At 39.9% G+C, this 18557-nt stretch overlaps 1 protein-coding gene across 3 annotated transcripts in view; it reads left to right on the top strand.

The window, feature by feature from the left end:
- ctcf (CCCTC-binding factor (zinc finger protein)) overlaps positions 1-18044 on the top strand; it is a 40633-nt gene extending 22589 nt beyond the window's left edge. For 2 of the 3 annotated variants that reach the window (XM_067997847.1, XM_067997846.1), the window contains 4 exons: positions 4129-4311; positions 8669-8804; positions 15325-15510; positions 16296-18044. In XM_067997847.1, coding sequence (XP_067853948.1) covers positions 4129-4311; positions 8669-8804; positions 15325-15510; positions 16296-16459 — 669 coding nt within the window. In that variant the 3' untranslated portion in view covers positions 16460-18044. The remainder of the gene's footprint in view (positions 1-4128; positions 4312-8668; positions 8805-15324; positions 15511-16295) is intronic. The other variant, XM_067997848.1, reaches the window with a different exon arrangement.
- Positions 18045-18557: the final 513 nt, after the last annotated feature.

Raw genomic sequence — 18557 nt, 5'->3', positions numbered from 1 at the left:
AGCCCCTTCACAATCTTATATGTTTCAATAAGATCGCCGTGATAGAGGAGTATATTCAGTAAATTCTACATTTTTGGTTGCTGCAATATATATGGCCTTTGTTGAAAGTTTGGTGTATCTTAATCTGACCGGCACGGGCTCGATGAGCTGAATGGCCCACTCCTGTGCTGTAATGATTCTAGGTTACTATTCTGTCATTTTGATGCATTACTATATCTACAAGAAAAATTTAAATATACTTTTAAAACATCAGCGTTTTATGACTTAAAGAATTACTGTTTGAAGAATATACCCCCAAATTGTTATGTACCTCTACAATTAGAATGAAAAAATCACTAAATTTGAAAGTAAAATATGTAATATAAAATACTCATGCTTGTGATATGCTCTGCTGGAAGTATATTAGTCAGCCATTAGCTTTCTTTTTTCCCTTGGACAGCCATGTAATGAAAGGGATTCTCTGGAGATGCAAGAAAAAAAATGCAAGTGTTTGTAGGAGTCAAATTCTTCAGAGCTGGAAGAATCTGCTCTTATCCTATCTGACACAACTATGAGAAAACACTTTTTTTATTAGATTGAAGTTCTAACATTTTAGAATATCCTTTATGTACAAATGTATAGACCTCTACGCAATAAGTGCAACCTAATGATAGAGAGTTTTAAATATCAAGACCTTGTTTTGCAAAGGTATATTTTGATCCTCCTGCATTTGTTTTTTTTTAATCTGTCCTTACTACATTTATTACAGTTTGGCCGTGAAAGATTGGAGGACCAGTGGCATGTTATTTTTATCCTCCTTATTCACTGTTCATGCAAGATTAACATTCCTCTTGGGGGCTGTGCCCTTAAGAGCTTTGTGCACTGTGCAACTGTTATGATTAGGTGACCATCTCCCAGTCTGGTAAACCGATACCTAAAATAGATATTTATTTTGTTCTGGGCTGCCTCCTGAATTCTTCTTTCATACGTTACAACATTTATTCTGTATATTTCCTACATTACAACAGTGACTACACTTTTTTTTTAAAGTACTTCATTGACTGACTGTAAAGCACTTTAGGACGTCCTGGAGTCGTGAAAGTCACTATATAAATGCAAGTCTTTTTATTGCTGTTTGCAATTTTATCTCGCACATCAATTTTTTTTGTTGTTTATCTAGAACTAAACAGTATTCAGGCCAACATCTTTGCGACAATATGGGAAACTCTTTTACTGAATTTTTGAGTTAAGATTTTGACAAGATTTTATTGCAAATCACCATTTGACTTAGCTGAAGTTTACTGTACTTTGGCATTAGCTCAATGAGGTTTACCTCAGCTGTGAATCCATTCTAGTGATTGACAAGTCATGAGATGAGAGAAGATAGATGCTCTGCATGTCAAAAGTTTGAAGCTTGCTTCAACCTCTGTGTAAGGGCTCAAAATGATAACTCATTTGCTAGAAGTCTGCCCTGGTTGCAGTGATCTCTAGTACAGATGCCTCCAGGAACAAAGAGTTTGGATTCTTGTTCTGCACAGAAGCAGACCTCCAGCTACAGATCAGATTGGAAACCTATTGCAGATGAGGAACAAACCCAGGAGTGTTCCAAAATAGGCACATGGGCCAAGCAATTCTCCATATTAGCTCTCACTGCCAGGGAGAAGGCATCAGGCTTCACTGGAGTTTCCTCAACCTGCTACAAAATTGACATCCAGTCCAACCGTGCCCATCTTTGGCTAAGTGATTATGTTGCTGGACTAGTAATCCAGAAGCCTGGACTAATATTCCGGAGTCATGTGTTCAAATCCCGCCACGGCAGCTTGGGAATTTAAATTCAATTAATTAAATAAAATCTGGAATAAAAAAAACTAGTATCAGTAATGGTGGCCATGAAACTACCGGATTGTCATAAAAACCCATCTGGTTCACTAATGTCCTTTTGGGAAGGAAACCTGCCGTCCTTACCCGGTCTGGCCTATATGTGACTCCAGCCCCACAGTAATGTGGTTGATTCTTAATCGCCCTCTGAAATGGCCAAGCAAGCCACTCGGTTGTTCAAGAAGGCGGCACACCACCACCTTCTCGAGGGCAATAAATGCACGAATAATAAAAAAAATTATCATCCTCAGCAACAACTGAAGCAATTACTTCTGGCTTGACTACTATTTTCATTCATATTGGTACTGAGACTAAAGAAGAGGAAGCAGAGCTTACTGCTATATCTTCCCATTGATACCAACACCCTGCTTTAAGAAAAATGTTGACAGAAGCAGTTCCCACCTTTAGCATATTTTGCAGAACTCCTTCAGAACCTTGTACTTGCTGAGTTTAATTCAGCGTATGACTGGATTTGTTAAGATTGCTACCATAGCATTGTCTTCTGTGGTGGCACTGGTTGAGCTGGTTCTGCCTTAGCTAGAACCAAGGGGGGTTGCTCTAGATCATCTGAAGCATTTGTGCTTTTGACTGAGTTGCCAGGGTCCGTGGTTACTTTCCTGAGTTCTAGGTGGCTATAACCACTCTTTTTTTCCAGAGGAAGGCCTTTACACTTAGAGGACTTCCTTTAACAATGGCATCTGGGCCACAGCATTCCTTTGCTTCTGTATTTATCAAAGAATATAATGTAGAAATTGTCTGCAAGTTAAGAGTTTGGTTGTTTGAAAATGCTATTACCAATAAGATCTCTTGAAGCATGCTAGACATTTCTGTAGATCATGCTTTTTTAGGTTTTCAGTTGCCTTCAATAGTTTGAACTTTTGTTCAAGTTTGGGAGCATCTGTATTTAATATCTACAGTTGCTTGCAGAGCAGGTAGGATTTACAGAGCTAACAGAACAATGAAGGAGGTCTTGTTTATAATATAAGCACAGATGCCAATAAAATGATAACTGACACAGTAACAACTTGTGTTTATATAGTGATTTTTATGTAGAAAATATCCAACGGTGTGTCAGAATAAGGGAATGGACACCAAGCCACAGTGGGAGAGGTTGAGGGGTGACTGCAACCTTGTTTGAAGAGATGGGTTTTTGAGAGAGCTTTTAAAAGTGGACAAAGAAATGGAAAGGCAGAGGGGTTTGGGGATGGAATTCCAGAGAGCGGACTGAGGCAGATGAAGATTCCATCACCAGTGGTGTGGAAGATATACAAATCTGAGGATCGCAAGGTGCTGAAGGAGATGTCGGTTGGAGGAGTTTCCCAAAATAGGTTGGGGAATTTCTGGAGGGATTTAAAGACAAGTGAGAATTTTGAATTTGATGAAAAACGTGAATAAGGACACGGGTGATGAATGTGAGACTTCATGCTGGACTGGAAAGGGGTGGCTGCGTTTTGCACAAGTTGAAGTTTATGGAGGGTGAAAGATAGAGGCTAGTAAGGAGAAATAATCTAGAATAATCTAATCTTATGACTTGGAGGCGCTCCAGCGAAGGTTCACTAGATTGATTCCTGGGATGAGAGGGTTGACCTATGATGAGAGGTTGAGTTTAAAAGAATGAGAGGTGATCTCATTGAAACATATAAGATTCTGAGGGGGCTTGACAGGTTAGACGCTGAGAGGTTGTTTCCCCCTGGGTGGAGAGTCTAGAACTAGGGGGCATAGTCTCAAGATAAAGGTTTGGCCATTTAAGACTGAGATGAGCAATTTCTTCACTCAGAGCGTTGTGAATCTTTGGAATTCTCTACCCCAAAGGGCTGCGGATGCTGAGTCGTTGAGTATATTCAAGGCTGAGATATAGATTTTTGGACTAGGGTGGGAATCAAGGGATATAGGGATCCGGCGGGAAGGTGGATTTGAGGTCGAAGATCAGCCATGATCTTATTGAATGGCGGAGCAGGCTCGAGGATCCGTATGGCCGACTCCTGCTCCTATTTCTCATGTAAGCGATAAAAGTGTGATGAGTTTCAGGGCAGAAGTGGAAATAAGTAGTCTTTGTGATGGATAGAATGTGGGGTTTGAAGGTTGCTTTGTATTGAACAGGATGTCATGGTCTGTTTCAGCCTGAGCGAGTGGGGATGGAACCGGTGGCGAGGAAGTGGAGTTCATGGCAGGGGCCAAAAATAATTGCCTTTCTTGCACTAATGTTGAGTATTTGCTATATTACTTACTGCCTTCACTTAATGCTGTTTGTTTTTTCTTTTCTCACTGAAGGAACGTCACATGGTGATGCACAAACGAACTCATACTGGAGAGAAGCCTTATTCCTGCAACCAATGTGATAAGACTTTTCGGCAGAAACAGCTATTGGACATGCATTTTAAGCGCTACCATGATCCTAGCTTCATTCCTGCCACTTTTGTGTGTACAAAATGTGGCAAAGCATTCACTCGTAAGGTACCTGATATTTTATATTCAGGTGAAACTGCTTATTAGTTGGCAATAAGGAACTGATAGGTTAGATAGAGAGAAACTATTTCTGCTGGTTGGGGAGTCCAGGACTAAGGGCCACAGCCTAAAAATTAGAGCCAGGGCTTTCAGGAGTGAAGTTAGGAAACACTTCTACACGGAAAGGGTGGTAGAAGTTTGGAACGCTCTTCCGCAAAGGGCAGTTGATGCTAGCTCAATTGTTAATTTTAAATCTGAGATTGATAGATTTTTGTTAGATTTTTTTTTTAGAAGGGTCGTAAAGGAGAAGAGGTTAGAGAGAGAAAGGAGTTTGGGGAGGAACTTCCAGAGCTTGGGACCTAGGAAATTGAAGCCATGGACGCCAATAGTGACGAGAGGAGGGAAATGTACAAGAGACTAGAGGAACGGAAAGTTTGGGAGGATTGCGGGGTTGTCGTTCTTGAGGTTATGGAGATAGGGAGGGGCAAGGTTGTAGACGGATTTAAAGATGAGGGCAAGAATATTAAATTGATAATGAACAATGTACAGGCTATTTTTTCTTTAAACATTTGATACAAGTGCACATATGTATAGTTGGGGAGAGAAGTTACTGGTTGAGAATGCAAAGTTTTAAAATTACTTTGCTGCAATGATGTGAATATTGTATTAATACTTAACTGACAATTTTTGCTGCCTGAAAAAACAAAACTGCGAATTTGAACCACCACTAAACAAAGTGACATTCATACCATAATTTTATCATTTTGGTTACGTGATTGTTTCCTCCTTCTATGGTATGTAAGGTTTCTTCTGAACTGCACCTTCAGTTCATTGATGGAGGAGGCAAAACTGAGACCGTGTGTATAATGATGAGAGCAAAGTAGTACACAGTTCAGAAAGTAGTTCCAAGCAGTACGAGGTCAGAAAGAGAATTGCTTGTTGAAGTTGAGGTTCTTTGAATTCATGCATGAAGATTCTCTTCGTATGGTCTTTCAGCTCTTTGTCCTTCCCCCATTTGTTCAATCGCAATATGCAGATACCAAAGTAGTGCGGAAAGTGGTGTCATAGGCTGTGGAATTACTTGCTCTTGTCCATTTGGAGAAGTACTGTGATGAACTACTTGTCACCCAACTGTTTGATCCAGACATTATTGTTTAGTGAAAGCATGCAAATTGCTTCATGCCTTCCAGATTGCCTCAAGGGAACACTGTTATTCCAAGAGGTGATCTATTTATGAGTGAAGTCATTTTGATCTTTTTTGGTGGGTTATGTAAGAAAATAACACGAGGACATGTGCTGTATTGGATTTCAATGGCAGAAATGTGAATTGGCGAATAGAACTTGCCACTGTTGTCCTGATGCTGTTGTTTGGCAAAACAATGGATGTGTATAGGGCCTTCTATATTATTACGTTAACGGTGCTATATAAATGCGAGTTGTTGTAGGCTGGGTCCTGGGATCAGGGCTTGAGTGCTACTCTTAACAAATTCACATTTCAATCGTGCTATTGGTCCTTCTGTAAACCGGCAGCAATGGGGAAGCACATGCAGAAAGTGGCAGTGACAAATTGATTGCCAAGTGTGCGCAATGTAATTGTATCATGTCCTCAACTACTGATGTCATAACACAATTTATTTGACGTGCTTAGATCAATCTGCTGCTGGTGCAGTGCTTTTACTAGGCATGATTGGACCAGCAATGAAAAACAGAAAATGCTGGAAATGCACTCCAGGTCAGTCAGAATCAGTAAGAAGTAAAGATAGGCCAATCTGCATAACTGGAAACATTAACCTATGTATTTCCAGCATTTATAGTTTTTTTTTCTTTGTACAGTTAGACTGGTGACAGATACCAAGACCCAATGAAAGATTGGCATTCCTGCCTGCCAGTCTAACAAAATCCTGTCGTTTTAGCTTCATTTGGCTGCAGGTGACCTGGCTAAGGGAGCTAGCAGCCACAGAACAATGTAAAGCAGTGTAAAAGGACTGCTATATTTACATGCTAACTAAGATCTGATAGGTTTACTACCAAGGTACGCAGCTCACTAACTCTACCCTGTCAAGCCTCCTCATAATCTTATGTTTCAATTAGATCACCTCATTCTTCTAAACTCCAGAGCCCATTCTACTCAACCTTTCCTCATAGGACAAGCCTCTCATCCCAGGAATTAATCTAGTGAATCTTTGTTGCACCACCTCTAAGCCAAGTATATCCTTCTACCCTTTCTTAGATAAGGAGACCAAAATTGCACACAGTACTCCAGGTGAGGTCTCACCAATGCCCTGTACAACTGTAGTAAGACTTCCTTGCTCTTGTACTCCAACCCCCTTGCAATAAAGGCCAACATATCACTAGCCTTCCGAATTGCTTGCTGTATCTGCATACTAACTTTTTGTGTTTCTTGTACAAGGGTACCCAAGTCTCTCTGAACGCCAACATTTAATAGTTTCTCAACATTTAAAAAAATATTCTGTTTTTCTATTCTTCCTACCAAAGTGAATAACCTTATATTTCCCCATTATATGCCATCTGCCTCCTTCTTGCCCACTCACTTAATTAGTCTATATCCCTTTGCAGACTCTGTGTCCTCCTCACAGCTTACTTACCCCCACCTATCTTTGTATCGTCAGCAACCTTAGATACATTATACTTGGTCCCTTCATCTAAGTCATTAATATAGATTGTAAATTGCTGAGGCCTAAGCACCAATCCTTGCGGAACCCCGCTAGTTACAGCCTGTCGATCTGAGACTGACCCGTTTAACCCTACTGTTTTCTGTCCTTTAACCAATCCTCTATCCATGTTAATATATTACCCCCAACCCCATGAGCCCTTACCTTGTGTAACAACCTTTTATGTGGCACCTTAATCCAAATATACTACATCCACTTGTTCCCCTTTATCTACTGTGCTAGTTACATCCTCAAAAAAACTCTAATAAATATGTCAAACACGATTTCCCTTTCATAAAACCATGTTGACTCTGCCTAATCATATTATGATTTTCTAAGTGCCCTGTTACCACTTCCTTAATAATGGATTCCAGAATTTGCCCGACGACCGATGTCAGGCTAACTAGCCTGTAGTTCCCTAATATGGGCAGCACATGTGGCTACAGGTACCTGAGCTAATTGAAGGCTTCTAAATTGTAATAGTTTTCAGATGTTGGTAGGCAAATTAATTTCAAAGCACGTGTCCTGTGTTTTGCAGGGGAAATAAATTTTAAAACTCAGTGCAAGAACTGTAGGAAGTAATTAATCATTCATTGCTCAGATATCGCTGCCTTTAACTTCAGAGCAGCTGCATGGTTTCTAAGAGTCATCGTAACTTTAAATAGGTCGATATTCTAAATCGGTGATTGATACTGTAAGCAAACCAGAGATGAGTAAATTGATACAAATATTAAATGGCTCTCAAAAATTCAATTCCGTTTAACAGGAAACATTCTAACTGTCTAGTAAAGAAAAAAAGAAAATTACTTGCATTTATATATTGCCTTTCATATCCTCAGGACATCTGTGTTTTACAATCAATGAAGTACTTCTGAAGTGTGGTCATTGTTCCAATGTAGGGGAACGCAACAGCCAATTTGCGCACAGCAAGGTCCCACAAACAGTAATGAGATAATGACCAGATAATCAGTTTTAGTGATGTTATTTGAGCAATAAATATTGGCCAGGACACCGGGAGAACTTCGCTGCTCTTCGAATAGTGCCATGGAATCTTTTACATCCACCTGAACGGGCAAATGGGACCTCAGTTTAATGTCTCATCCAACGTTATGTCCAAAAGCCAATTATTTTTGCATTAGTTAAATAAATCAACAAAGCTCAGTAAAAAGACATCTGTGTTTAAAGGAAAGCAATCTTGGAGCAATAAAATGCACTGCTGCCAGGTCACCAGTGCTGTTCTGGTTCATTCTATGGGCAGCGGTGACCAAAGCGATGTTAATCGAGCATATTGGACATTGCTATTGATTTTATGGGGGGCAAAGCTATCAAAATTGTATTCTCACTTGTTTCGGTGAGCTTCACGGTGCCAGGAAATTTTGGCGTGGCGTAAGTAATGGCCTGAATCACTCACTGCATAATTTCATGGAAAATCTGTGCCGTAGTACCGACATATGCCGTCAATGCGCCATTACTACAGTGCAAATTTTCAGCAATTTCCAGGCCACACTTTCTCTCTTTGCTCACTTATATTAGTTTTCAGATCTAAGAGCCAGGAATGTAATAAGTTTAGAATGATTATGCTATTATACAATTCTGTGTATTTTCCAAGGATTAGGAAACCAGTGACGTTCAATGACACTTGCAGTGTAAGCACTTGCTGTATAAACATACCTTTTTTGCTATGTTTTCTGCAGAACACAATGACAAAACATGCTGAGAATTGCAGTGGGCCAGGGGGCGAAGAAGGAGATGCTGTAGAACGCAAGAAGAGTAAGGGACGTGGGAGGAAGCGGAAAATGCAGTCCAAGAAAGGAGACTCCTCTGATAGTGGTAATACTGTATTTTTTTTAAGTACTATATAGTAGCACCAGTTACTTGACTGGACAGTTTTGCTCTAAAATCTGTAACATCATTATAGGAAGTGAGCTTAGGTCATTTGATCAGAGATTTTCCAAAATCCGTAACAAATTCATGTGAAGGCCCTTTCTATATTCAGTGCAAGCTATTGAATGGCATGAGTAGCTGCTGGAAAAAGGTCTATTGGCTATTATTTTTGCTTGCTTCATGACAGTATGTCATGTATTCTCACTCCAGAAGGATGAGAGAATTCTGAATATGGGCGAGCCACTAATTCCAAGCCTGCATGAGTAATTATAGGAGGTGGAATCAAATAGAAACCACCAATGGCTTAATTCAGAGGATGTAGTAAACTTTTGAAATATTTGTCTAGGTATGACTTTTTTGAATCTTTTTAGTGTTGCCTTTTAACTCCCTTCTTAATTGTTGTTTAGCTCATTTTCTTCCCAGCCTCTTCAAATATAACCTTATTAACAGAGCCGTTGCCCTGTTCCACTAGAATATCAAGCAGTTTCAGCAAGTCTGTCTACTTCTGCCAGCTACGGCAGCGAAACTGTAAACCTTCACTAAGCTTTATAGATACTTACTGTAAATGACTTTGGATTTCCACCATCTACAAGGCACAAGTCAGGTGTGTGATGGAATACTCTCCACTTGCTTGGATGAGTGCAGCTCCCACAACACTCAAGAAGCTCGACACCATCCAGGATAAAGCAGCCAGCTTGATTGGCACCCCATCCACCACCCTAAACATTCACTCCCTTCACCACCGGCGCACAGTGGCTGCAGTGTACCATCCACAGGATGCACTGCAGCAACTTGCCAAGGCTTCTTCGACAACACCTCCCAAACCCGCGACCTCTACCACCTAGAAGGACAAGAGCAGCAGGCACATGGGAACAACACCACCTGCACGTTCCCCTCCAAGTCTCACACCATCCCGACTTGGAAATATATCGCCGTTCCTTCATCATCGCTGGGTCAAAATCCTGGAACTCCCTAACAGCACTGTGGGAGAACCTTCACCACACGGACTGCAGCGGTTCAAGAAGGCGGCTCACCACCACCTTTTCAAGGGCAATTAGAGATGGGCAATAAATGCCGGCCTCGCCAGCAACGCCCACATCCCATGAACGAATAATTTTAAAAAAATTTCAGCCTTGCCTCCTACTTCAAAACACTATGGTAGTGGTTGGAGAATTTTCCAGACGTTGGGCAAGAGATTGCAACACTCATTTGCAAGGTGTTACACTCGCAAGCCTTAAATGTCTCCCACATGATATACCGTCAAGCAGTGCTCTATTGACTGCAGAATTTACAACAGGCACATCTGAACGTACTTGTAACAGTTATTCAAATTTAACAAAAGAATACTTTTTGCAAGTTTTGAATGTACCATTGATTTGAGGACCAAAGCAAAATCATTTTTAAAAACAAGAGTTAGCTGACCGGTACAAAAATGAATTAGATGGATCAATGGGATGCTGGGCTTCATTGCAAGAGATATACAATATAAAATCAAGGAAGTACTACTGCAGTTGTAGAGTGCTGCTCATCTGGAGTAATACATTCAGATTTTGGGTGTCTCCCCTTTGGAAGGATATAGTAGCCTTGGAACAAGTCCAGTGGCGATTAACCAGGATGATAATGGGGATGAAGGGTCTTAGCTATGACTAGAGACTGAGTTAATTTGGGTTATATTCCCTGGAGTTGAGATTAAGGGGGTGACGGGATTAAGATGTTTAAAATAATAATGAGAATTAACCGTGTAGATAGTACTATCATCATCATCTGTCGTCTGGACTGTCCATGGTTGCTTTTGCATTGACTTGTTCTATACTTCAGCTGCTTCACGGCTTGCGAGCTGTGGATGCCTTTGGCTAAATCAAGGATTAGTTCATCCGCCTTTTGATAGCATTCCCTTCATCGTGTCCCACTGCCCTCCCGCAGGTGCTTATCCGCCTGAAGTCATTGGCATTTTCTGGAGATGGGCAGGTGACTTAATTGTCATCTGGCACTCAGTGTTGCCCAGTTACAGGTAGTTCTGACAACTGTCATTACAGTACCAGATTTTAATATTGGACTTGACGTATAAATAGTATTAAGGAGACATAATAAAAATTCAATTCAAGCTAGTTGATAGTGAATCCAGAAAAAAGGTTATATGGAGTGCAATGCCCCTAAAGGTTATAGATGCAGAATTCGTTGAGATGTTTAAAAAGAAGATAAATACTTGAGAAGTGAGGATATTAAACAATATAGTAAAAGTTCAAGAAATTAAGATTAAAAAGAGCTGACATCGGTAACAAAATGGCAGTCACCTCAAAGGGCCAAATAATCTGCTCCTGTTCTGATATTTTTCTTCCTGGGATGTCACAGCTGGGTAAAGTGGCAGTCATTCTTCACTTCCCCCTGCCCCCACTGTATTTTGAACTTTAATGATTTTGGAAGATTGAAACGAGGGACGGGTAAAGTGAGAAGTATCTAGTCTTAATACCTTGTGTTTTATTTTATTTTCTTAATGCTTATTTTTTTCTCCTCTGTTGATAGTTAACCTTTTGCCACATTATGTATTCTTTGCATGCTTTTTGTGTTTTGGTCTCATCAACTTTAGCACTGTTCACTGGTCTTCAGACCGTCTGGTAAAAACATTTTGGAAGGTTCTGAAATGTGTTGGTTAATTCAGAAGTTTGAATTTCACAATGCTAACCCATATTTGCTCTTTTTGAATCAAATTTGGGGTGAGATTTGTACCTCAAAATGGTTGAATCTTGATCAATGCTTAATTAATGTGGTTCAATGTGAAAAATCCAAGAGTACTTGGGACCATTTCTGCTATTCTCCCCACAGCAAGTGGCAATGTCAGACTGAGCACGACGACAGGGAAAGCATTGTGTGAGAGGACCTAATAAGAGACCATAAGAGATAGGAGTAGGCCATTCGGCCCCTCGGGCCTGCTCCGCCATTTAACGAGATCATGGCTGATCTGATTTTTACCTCAACTCCACTTTCCTGCCCTTTCCCCATATCCAAAGATTCACAACCCTCTGGGAGAAGAAATTCCTCCTCATTTCTGACTTAAACAGGCGACCCTTTATTCTGAGACTAGCCCCTCCAGTTTTAGATTCCCCCATGAGGGGTAACATCCTCTCAGCATTGACCCTATCGAGTCCCCTCAGAATCTTGTATGTTTCAATAAGATCTCCTTTCATTCTTCTAAACTCCAATGAGTATAGACCCAACCTGTTCAATCTTTCCTCATAAGACAACCCTTCCATAGAGTCATAGAGTTATACAGCACGGATAGAGGCCCTTCGGCCCATCGTGTCCGCGCCGGCCATCAGCCCTGTCTACTCTAATCCCATATTCCAGCATTTGGTCCGTAGCCTTGTATACTATGGCATTTCAAGTGCTCATCCAAATGCTTCTTGAATGTTGTGAGGGTTCCTGCCTCCACAACCCTTTCAGGCAGTGAGTTCGAGACTCCAACCACCCTCTGGGTGAAAAAGTTCTTTCTCAAATCCCCTCTAAACCTCCCGCCTTTTACCTTGAATCTATGTCCCCTTGTTATAGTACCCTCAACGAAGGGAAAAAGCTCCTTAGTATCCATCCTATCTGTGCCCCTCATAATTTTGTACACCTCAATCATGTCCCCCCTCAGCCTCCTCTGCTCCAAGGAAAACAAACCCAATCTTCCCAGTCTCTCTTCATAGCTGAAGCGCTCCAGCCCTGGTAACATCCTGGTGAATCTCCTCTGCACCCTCTCCAAAGCGATCACATCCTTCCTGTAGTGTGGCGACCAGAACTGCACACAGTACTCCAGCTGTGGCCTAACCAGTGTTTTATACAGCTCCATCATAACCTCCTTGCTCTTATATTCTATGCCTCGGCTAATAAAGGCAAGTATCCCATATGCCTTCTTTACCACCTTATCTACCTGTTCCGCCGCCTTCAGGGATCTGTGAACTTGCACACCAAGATCCCTCTGACCCTCTGTCTTGCCTAGGGTCCTCCCATTCATACCCGGAATCAACCTAGTGAACCTTCTCTGAACTGCCTCCAATGTAAGTATATGCTTCCTTAAATAAGGGCACCAGAACTGTGTGCAATACTCCAGGTGTGGTCTCACCAGCACCCTGTACAGTTGTAGCCTGACTTCCCTACTTTTATACTCCATCTCTCTAGAAATAAAGGCCAATATTCAGTATGCCTTGCGGATTACCTGCTGCAACCTGTGTGTTGACTTTTTGTATTTCATGTACGAGGACACCCAGATCTCTCTCTACTGCAGCATTTTGTAGTATTTCTCCATTCAAATAATATTTTGCTTTTCTGTTTTTCCTCCCAAAGTGGATGACTTCACATTTTCCCACATTATATTCCATCTGCTAAATTTTTGCCCATTTGCTTAACCTGTCAATATCCCTTTGCATACACTTTGTATCCTCCTCGCAACTTGCTTTTCCACCTATCTTTGTATTATCAGCAAATTTGGCCACAAGACACTCTGTTCCTTCATCCAAGTCATTGATATATATTGTAAATAGTTGAGGCCCCAGCACTGATCCTTGCAGCACCCCACTAGTTCCAGATTGCCATTTTGAAAATGACCCTTTTATCCTGACTCTTCGTTTTCTGTTAGTTAGCCAATCCTCTATCCATGCCAGTATATTACCCCCAACACCATGAGCTCATATCTTGTGCAGTAATCTTTTATGTGGCACCTTATCGAATGCCTTTTGGAAATCCAAATATACTGCATCCGTTGGTTCCCCTTTATCCACCCTGCCCGTTACTTTCTCAAAGAACGCTAATAAATTTGTCAGACACGATTTCCGCTTCATAAAACCATGTTGACTCTCCTTGATTGTATTACGAGTCTCCAAATGTCCTGCTACTACTTCCTTAATAATTGATTCTAGCAATTTCCCAATGACAGATGTTAGGCTAACTGGTCTATAGTCACCTGCTTTCTGTCTCACTCCCTTCTTGAATAGGGGTGTTACGTTTGCGGTTTTCCAATCCGCTGGGACCTTTCCAGAATCTAGTGAATTCTGGAAAATTACAACCAATGCATCCACTATCTCTGTAGCCACTTCCTTTAAGACCCTCGGATGCAAGCCGTCAGGTCCAGGGGCCTTGTCAGCCTTTAGACCCATTAGTTTACCTAGTACTTTTTCTCTAGTGATAATTGGTTTTAGTTCCTCCCTCCCCTTTGCCCCTTGATTTTCTACTATTATTGGTATATTATTAGTGTCGTCTTCTGTGAAGACAGATACAAAATATCTGTTCGAATCCTCTCCCATTTCCTTGTTTTCCATTATTATTTCCCCAGTCTCATCCTCTAAGGGACCAATGTTTACTTTAGCAACCCTGTTCCTTTTATATACTTGTAGAAGCTTTTACTGTCAGTTTTTATATTTCTTGCTAGTTTACTCTCATAATTTATTTTCTCCCTCTATTATTCTTTTAGTCATGCTTTGCTGGTTTTTAAAGTTTTCCCAATCTTCGGGCTTACCAATAATCTTTGCCATGTTGTTGCTTTCTCTTTTGACCTGATACCATCCTTGACTTCCTTAGTTAGCCATGGTTGGTTCACCCTTTTTGTGGAGTCTTTCCTCCTCACAGGGATATATTTTTGTTGCGAATCATCAAATATCTTTTTAAATGTTTGCCACTGCTTATCCACTATCATACCATTTAATCTGTTTACCCAGTCCACTTTAGCCAATTCCACCTTCATTCCTTTATCATTGCCCTTATTTAAGTTTAATACAGTAGTTTCAGATCCAAGATCCTTGCTCTCAAGCTGGATGTGAAATGCTATCATGTTATGATCACTGTTTCCCAAGGGATCCTTTACTTTGAGATCATTAATCCTGTTTTGTTACCCATTACCAGATCCAAAATGGCCTGTTCCCTGGTTGGTTCCCTGACGTATTGGACTAAGAAACAGTCCCTAATACACTCAATGAACAACACCTCGGGGTTATTTTTGCCAAATTGATTTGTCCAATCTATGTGAAAGTTAAAATCGCCCATGATTATTGCATTACCTTTTTTACAAGCCCCCCTTATTTCCTGATTAATATTTTGCCCTACAGTGTAGCTACTATTAGGGAGCCTATATACTACTCCTACCAGCGATTTATTTTCCTTGCTATTTCTTACCACCACCCAAATTGATTTGACATTTTGATCTTCTGAGCCAAAATCATTTCTCTCTATTATACCAATTTCATCCTTTATTTACAGAGCGACCCCACCACCTTTACCTTTTTTCCTATCCTTCCAAAATGTTAAATAACCCTGAATATTTAGCTTCCCACCTTGGTCACCTTGCAACCACGTCTCCTGAAGGAGAAATTATTCGCAAGATTCAGTTGCCTTACAACACAATACTAAATTGGATTTTTAATAATGGGTGGATAAACTGTTGTTCTGATGCTTGACTACGCTCTTGTTTTCATCGGTGTCCTTTGTACTTCTGTAGATGATGAGGATAATGCTGAACCTGAACTGGATGGCGATGAAGAGGATGAGCCAGTTGTGAGCAAACCTGAGGAAGAAGAGGAGGAGGAGGAGCAGCCTATTGCAGAAGTCATCCCAATACCTACACCAGCCAAAAAGCGAAGGGGTAGACCACCTGGAAAAGCCAACCAATCAAATAAAAATACTGGTAATGTGCCATTTTATTAAAACAAATCTTTGTATGCTGTGCAAAAGTCCAGTGATCTATTTTTGGTGCACCTTTGGTCTAGCTCATAATTCCAACAATAGGATCATCACAATGAGCCACAGCCTATCTTTAATAAGTGCTCACTGTGTACTTCCAATAAGTATTGTTAGGTAATATCAGGAGCAGGATCCATGGCTTACTGTTCTGCCATTGTATTTTGTTCTTCCTAGCATAGGGTCATTGCGGCCAACTGTAGCACCCCACTGCTGCCTCAGATGAGACAGTTAATTCAAGGTAGACCTAATTTGTTTGGCTTCAGTACTGCACCAAGCTGGTGCAGTTAGCCATTGAGCTGGCCTAGGGGTAGAGCTCTCCTTGACTTTTGCTTTATCTTGTATAATGCTTTGCTTTTGACTTTTCCCGTATACTTTGGTTCTGTTTGTACAGCATTTAATGCGAGATTCCAGCTATGTTTTATTGTTGACTAGTCATAATTAGATATTTTAAATGTACACAAGCAATGGAGAATGTAGTTGTAATAAATATCCTGATCAGACATGACACTGGAATCTCAAATGGTTTAAAGTACAAAGAGAATCAAATTTGACAATGTTTGCTTCCTGTTTGCCAGTTCTCTGTTGAAATGGAGCATTTTTCATCAGAATAAAATTCTCCACTCCTGAGAATGTGTTTAAGATTTGAGAACTTTTCCTTTTTTTAAAAGCACATTTCTGATTTTTCAGTTTATTCTGGACTTTGATCTTGTTCCATTTTCATCTCAACAGGAGCAGTTCAACAGTTGCAAGAACCAGGGACTACAACTATTGAAAACATAATTGTTGAGATAAAGAAAGAGCCTGAAGCTGAAGAAGTGCAGGTGCAAGCAGGAATTGAGGCTCAGAATGGAGACATCACACCCGAGATGATCCTTAGTATGATGGACCGGTGATGGAGGAAGGCCAGGCATGCTAATAATATGGCCCTGCTGAATAAGATAACATGTATTTTTGCTTTGACACACATGCTTATGAAATGATTTAGACCATTTAACCTTCTGAGTACTAGAGAGAATTTCTCATCCAGGAAGCTAAAATGAGTATAGACTAGGTTCCCTTTTTATAGCATAGAATGCTATTTATGAATCAGAAATTGTTATTTTATTTGTTACAAAAATTGTACCCAATACGTTTTCTCTGAATGATTTCTCAGTACTGAAATGGTATACCATGAGATGCTTTGTACACTTTATGTACACAGAGCAGTAAACTAGTTCCTGCCCTTAAATAACAATTGTGTACAGTATCTGTGCCGTAGCTCTTTTTGCATAATAAGAGGAATGTTTCTCAGTGGCACGAAACATTGTGATATATATATGTTGCAAAGAACATAGGCTATTTTTACCATAAAACCCCTGCTATACTTAAGAGCTAAGCGGGTGGAAATTTGACTTGTAGTAAACTTTAAATACAAAAGAATTGTGAATTTTTGGAAGTATAGTCATGTCTTTGTGCAACCCAATTATAGATGGTAATACACATCTTTTGTTTTCTTCCGCTATAGTTGGGCGTCTCAGAATGCAAATCACTGATTGAAAATCATTGTGTTACTGTTAAATTAAGTTCAAGCCACGTGAATTATTTTACAACTGACCATCCATAGTAACACTGACGGTTGTTGTGTGTTTGCTTTTTTTTTGTACAGGGCATCTCAAAAATGGTCATGCTTGTTGTAGATAACTTTTTTACATTTTAATCTTTTCTAGTGATTATGTATCAAAGTGCAGGAGAGTAACATTTTAACCACTGCTTGAGACGTTTACAAATTACATTTGTCACAAAGAGTCAAACTCTTCAGTGTTTGTGAATATGTGCAGAATCATGTAAAAAATTAATTTGCATATTGAGCTGTTCAGAGCAGAAAATGTCAAATTGTAATGAGCACATTCACAGCATACTACAAATCCCTTTAAAGTTGCAGATTTTAATGTTGTAAATTTTAATTACTTATATTTCCACTATAGGTTGGTTGTCTCCCACCTAACTATATTTTTTTTGCTTCTCTGAACCTCATATTATGTATCTGATGTATTTGTAAGAGGGCATAATGGAACTAATCCTTTAAAACTAGGACAAGGCAGAGTTTTGAAGAGTGAGTATATCCATTTGTGCTTTGTGTTGCAAAATAAAGTAATGTGAAGTTTAAAAGAAGTTTGCGCTGTTGCAGATATGAGAAAGTTGTGCCACAAAAGTATGTCAGAAAACGTAAGCTTTATTTGCTGACTCAACATGAAATTCTTTTTTCTGTTCTAGGTGAATTGCAATTAAATCTGCTTTCTGCCCCCTTTTTAGCTCTGACTGGGTTGATTTTGGTTTTTTTTATATTTAGCTGTACTGTTTCAGTGAAGGAAAGGGAGTCAAGCTGATGAGGAAACAATGTAAAAATACTCTTTCAATGGGGTTGTGAAAGCTAGGGTAAAGCATTTAATTAATGTAGTGCTGTACAGCTGGTAAATAAACCATTTACCTGCCTTTCAACTGTGTGTTTTCATTTTCGTGGAATTACATTACATTTGCAAATTCATTCATTCACATTTGATATTTTCTTTTTTTTAATTCTTTGAATATATACAAAATGGCAGAGCAGTGCCCGTAGACCTATTGCATATAATTTAAACCTATTTTCATGATGGATCATAAAACAGTGAAACATTGGTACAAAATATTAATCATTTATTTTGCAAATTATTTATCGGTCTTGTTTCAGTTCTCATTTTAGGATTTTTTCAAAAAATTTAAATCTAGGGCATACAAATAATTTCTACTCATATGTGACTTGGCTTTTGATTTATACTGGAGTAAAATGAGCAAAATTACTTTCGCACAAGGTGCTTCCTCCTCATGCAGCTGGAAAAGGTGTATAGAACAAAATCTTGAGACTCTCAAAAGCCGAGAAATTTAAGGGCGTTTGTACCTGTTGGAAGTCTATTGATTTTCACTGAAAAATCAAAGCTGCTTAAGGAATGAGTTCAAAAAAACAGTAATTTGTTA

The sequence above is a fragment of the Heptranchias perlo genome, chromosome 16, assembly GCF_035084215.1.
Source record: "Heptranchias perlo isolate sHepPer1 chromosome 16, sHepPer1.hap1, whole genome shotgun sequence".
Lineage (NCBI taxonomy): Eukaryota > Metazoa > Chordata > Chondrichthyes > Hexanchiformes > Hexanchidae > Heptranchias > Heptranchias perlo.
Note: the sequence above shows the minus strand (reverse complement) of the source record. Positions and strands in the feature narration are given on the sequence as shown.